The 4,351-nt window shown below is 46.6% G+C and overlaps 1 protein-coding gene across 2 annotated transcripts; it reads left to right on the top strand.

Annotated features, from left to right (window-relative positions):
• The first annotated feature begins 3,270 nt into the window (after positions 1 to 3,270).
• On the top strand, positions 3,271 to 4,032 carry LOC116547904 (ras-related protein Rab-18-like). 2 transcript variants are annotated; one of them, XM_032273664.1, is made up of 2 exons: positions 3,329 to 3,713; positions 3,781 to 3,989. In XM_032273664.1, the coding sequence occupies exons 1-2, from the start codon at positions 3,329 to 3,331 to the stop codon at positions 3,987 to 3,989; spliced, it is 594 nt and encodes a 197-aa protein (XP_032129555.1). The 2 variants fall into 2 exon arrangements, with proteins under 2 accessions (XP_032129554.1, XP_032129555.1); XM_032273663.1 differs by having other exon boundaries at positions 3,271 to 4,032.
• The last annotated feature ends 319 nt before the right edge of the window (positions 4,033 to 4,351 follow it).

Genomic DNA, 4,351 nt, shown 5'->3' on the forward strand with positions numbered 1-4,351 from the left:
CCCAGCTAATTTTTTGTATTTTTAGTAGAGACGGGGTTTCACCATGTTGACCAGGATGGTCTTGATCTCTTGACCTCGTGATCCACCCGCCTCGGCCTCCCAAAGTGCTGGGATTACAGGCTTGAGCCACCTCGCCCGGCCTACACTTGGCTATTTTTAAAATATTTTTTGTAGAAAAAAAGTCTGACTATGCTGCCTAGGCTGATCTCAAACTCCTGAGCCCAAGTGATTCTCCCACCCTGGCCTATCAAGATGTAATTTGTGACAATATCAACATAAAGAGAGAGGGACAGAAGTGTATAGGAGCAGAGTGCTTGTATACTATTAAAACTAGATGATATTCAAACTAATCTGTTATAAGCTTAAAATGCTAATTGTAATCCATGAGTTACTAAAAAAATAACCAAAACAGCTGGGCATGGTGGCTCAAGCCTGTAATCCCAGCACTTTGGGAGGCCCAGGTGGGTGGATCACCCGAGGTTGGGAGTTTGAGACCAGCCTGACCAACATGGAGAAGAAACTCCGTCTCTACTAAAAGCGCAAAGTTAGCTGGGCATGGTGGCACATGCTTGTAATTCCAGCTACTCAGGAAGCTAAGGCAGGAGAATTGCTTGAACCTGGGAGGCAGAGGTTGTGGTGAGCCGAGATCTCGCCATTGCACTGGGCAACAACAGCAAAACTCCGTCTCAAAAAATATATACATATATATACAAAAACAGAAGATATAATAGTTCACTGCAAAAAACAACTAAATACAAAAAAGACAGAAGTGGAAGAACTAAGAACAAAAAATATATAAGACATATAGCAAACAATTAGCTAAGTGCCATAAAAATATATATATATTTTTTTTGAGACGGGGTTTCACCATATTGGTCAGGCTGATGTCGAACTCCTGACCTTGTGATCCACTCGCCTTAGCCTCCCAAAGTGCTTGCTGGGATTACCGCCCTGAGCCACCGAGCCCAGCTTTTTTTTTTTTTTTTTAGAGATGGAGTCTTGCTCTTGTTGCCCAGGCTGGAGTGCAGTGGTACGATCTCAGCTAACTGCAACCTCTGCTTCCTGAGGTTCAAGCGATTCTCTTGCCTCTGCGTCCAGAGTAGCTGGGATTACAGGTGTGCAGCACCACACCCAGCTAATTTTTGTATTTTTAGTAGAGACAGAGTTTCACCTTGTTGGGCAGGCTGGTCTTGAAATCCTGACCTCAAGTGATCTGCCCTCCTCAGCCTCCCAAAGTGCTGGGATTACAGGCGTGAGTCACCACACTGGACTGTAAATCCTTGTTATCAGCAATTACATTAAATATAAATGAATTAAACTAACTTTATTTATTTATTTATTTATTTATTTTCAAGATGGAGTTTTGCTCTTGTTGCCCAGGATGGAGTACAGTGGCGAGATCTCCATTCACCGCCACTTCCTCCTCCTGGGTTCAAGCAATTCTCCTGCCTCAGGCTCCCAAGTAGCTGGGTTTACAGGCATGTGCCACCACACCCAGATAATTTTGTATTTTTAGTAGAGACGGCGATTCACCATGTGTTGGTCAGGCTGGTCTCAAACTCCGGACCTCAGGTGATCTGCCCACCTCGGCCTCCCAAAGTGCTGGGATTACAGGTGTGAGCCACTGAGTCTGGTCAACTTTTTAATTTTTTTAATTTTTACTTTTATTTTTTTAGACGGAGTCACCCAGGATGGAGTGCAGTGGCAAGATCTCGGCTCACTTCAACCTCTGCCTCCTGGGTTCAAGCAATTCCCTGCCTCAGCCTCCTAACTGGGATTACAGGTGCCCACCACCATGCCTAGCTAATTTTTGTATTTTTGGTATTTTTGTATTTTGTATTTTCAGCCTTCCAAAGTGCTGGGATTACAGGCACAAGCCACCGTGCCTGGTCTTTTTTTTTTTTGTGATGGAGTCTGGCTCTGTTGCCCAGGCTGGAGGGGAGTGATGCAATCTCTGCTCACTACAACCTTCACCTCTTGTGTTCAAGTGGTTCTCTTGCCTCAGCCTCCCAAATAGGTGGGACTACAGGTGCCTGCCACCATAACTGGCTAAATTTTTTTTTTTTTTTGTGAGACGGAGTCTTGCTCTGTAGTCCAGGCTGAAGTGCAGTGGTGCGATCTCCACTCACTACAATCTCTGCCTCCTGGGTTCAAGCAATTATCCTGCCTCAGCCTCCTGGGTAGCTGGGACTACAGGTGTGTGCCACCACACCCAGCTAATTTTTTTGTATTTTTAGTAGAAACGAGGTTTCACCATATTGGCCAGGATGGTCTCAGTCTCCTGACCTCATGATCCACCTGCCTCAGCCTCCCAAAGTGCTGAGATTACAGGTGTAAACCACAGCACCCGGCTGGATAAAATTTTTGTATTTTTAATAGACACAGGTTTTCACTGTGTTAGCCAGGATGGTCTCAATCTCCTGATCTCATGATGCACCTGCCTAGGGCTCCCAAAGTACTGGGATTACCGTGCCCGGCCTAAACTTGTTTTTTTTTTTTTGAAACGGAGTCTTGCTCTGTCACCCAGGCTGGAGGGCAGTGGCGCCATCTCGGCTCAATGCAACCTCTGCCTCCCAGGTTGAAGTGATTCTCCTGCCTCAGCCTCCCGGGTAGCTGGGACTACAGACACGAGCCACCATGCCAGGCTAATTTTTGAATTTTTAGCAGAAATGGGGGTTTCATCATATCGGCCAGGCTGGTCTTGAACTCCTGACCTCATGAACCTCCCGCCTCAGCCTCCCAAATTGCTGGGATTATAGGCATGAGCCACCCCACCCAGCCAGATTTTTTATGAAAAGAGAATACTAGATGGGCGCAGTGGCTTGCTCCTGAAATCCCAGCACTTTTCGAGGCCAGGATGGGAGGATTGCTTGAGACCAGGAGTTTGAGACCAGCCTCGGCAATATAATGAGATCTCATCTCTATAAAAAGTTAAAACAGTCCCCCTGAAGCCGGGCGCGGTGGCTCACGCCTGTAATCCCAGCACTTTGGGAGGCCGAGGCGGGTGGATCACGAGGTCAAGAGATCGAGACCATCCTGGTCAACACGGTGAAACCCCGTCTCTACTAAAGCTACAAAAAATTAGCTGGGCATGGTGGCGCATGCCTGTAATCCCAGCTGCTCAGGAGGCTGAGGCAGGAGAATTGCCTGAACCCAGGAGGCGGAGGTTGCGGTGAGCCAAGATCGCGCCATTGCACTCCAGCCTGGGTAACAAGAGCGAAACTCCGTCTCAAAAAAAAAAAAAAAAAAAAAAACAGTCCTCCTGCTGAAAGGCCGAGAGGCACACCCGGACAGCAGCCAGCTTGGCTCAGAGCGGAGTGGGGTCAGGATGGACGAGGACGTGCTGACCACCCTGAAGATCCTCATCATTGGTGAGAGTGGGGTGGGCAAGTCCAGCCTGCTCTCGAGGTTCACAGATGATACGTTTGATCCAGAACTTGCAGCAACAATAGGTGTTGACTTTAGGGTGAAAACAATTTCAGAGGATGGAAATAAGGCTAAACTTGCAATATGGGATACTGCTGGTCAAGAGAGGTTTAGAGCATTAACTCCCAGCTATTACAGAGGTACACAGGGTGTTATATTAGCTTATGATGTCACAAGAAGAGACACATTTGTTAAATTGGATAATTGGTTAAATGAATTGGAAGCATACTGTACAAGAAATGACATAGTAAACATTTCCTTATCAAATAAAATTGATAAGGAAAATCGTGAAGTCAATAGAAATGAAGGCCTGAAATTTGCACGAAAGCATTCCATGTTATTTATAGAGGCAAGTACAAAAACCCGTGATGGTGTACAACGTGCCTTTGAAGAACTTGTTGAAAAGATCATTCAGACCCCTGGACTGTGGGAGAGTGAGAACCAGAATAAAGGAGTCAAACTGTCACACAGGGAAGAAGGCCAAGGAGGAGGAACCTGTGGTGGTTATTGCTCTGTGTTATAAACTCTGGGAAATTCCATCTCTTGCATATTTGATCCGATAGTGACATCTTTCTGTACATAAACTCTTTAACTGCTATTTTATTTTTTTTATTTTTTTGAGACAGAGTTTCGCTCTTCTTATCCAGGCTGGAGCGCAATGGCACGATCTCGACTCACCGCAACCTCCGCCTCCTGGGTTCAGGCAATTCTCCTGCCTCAGCCTCCTGAGCAGCTGGGACTACAGGCATGCGCCACCATGCCCAGGTAATTTTTTGTATTTTTAGTAGAGACGGGGTTTCACCATGTTGACCAGGATGGTCTCGATCTCTTGACCTCGTGATCCACCCGCCTCGGCCTCCCAAAGTGCTGGGATTACAGGCTTGAGCCACCGCGCCCGGCCTTTAACTGCTATTTTAGGGACCTT

This window comes from Sapajus apella, unplaced genomic scaffold (assembly GCF_009761245.1).
Source record: "Sapajus apella isolate SASKATOON/1434 unplaced genomic scaffold, GSC_monkey_1.0 scaffold5420, whole genome shotgun sequence".
NCBI classification, from domain to species: Eukaryota; Metazoa; Chordata; class Mammalia; order Primates; family Cebidae; genus Sapajus; species Sapajus apella.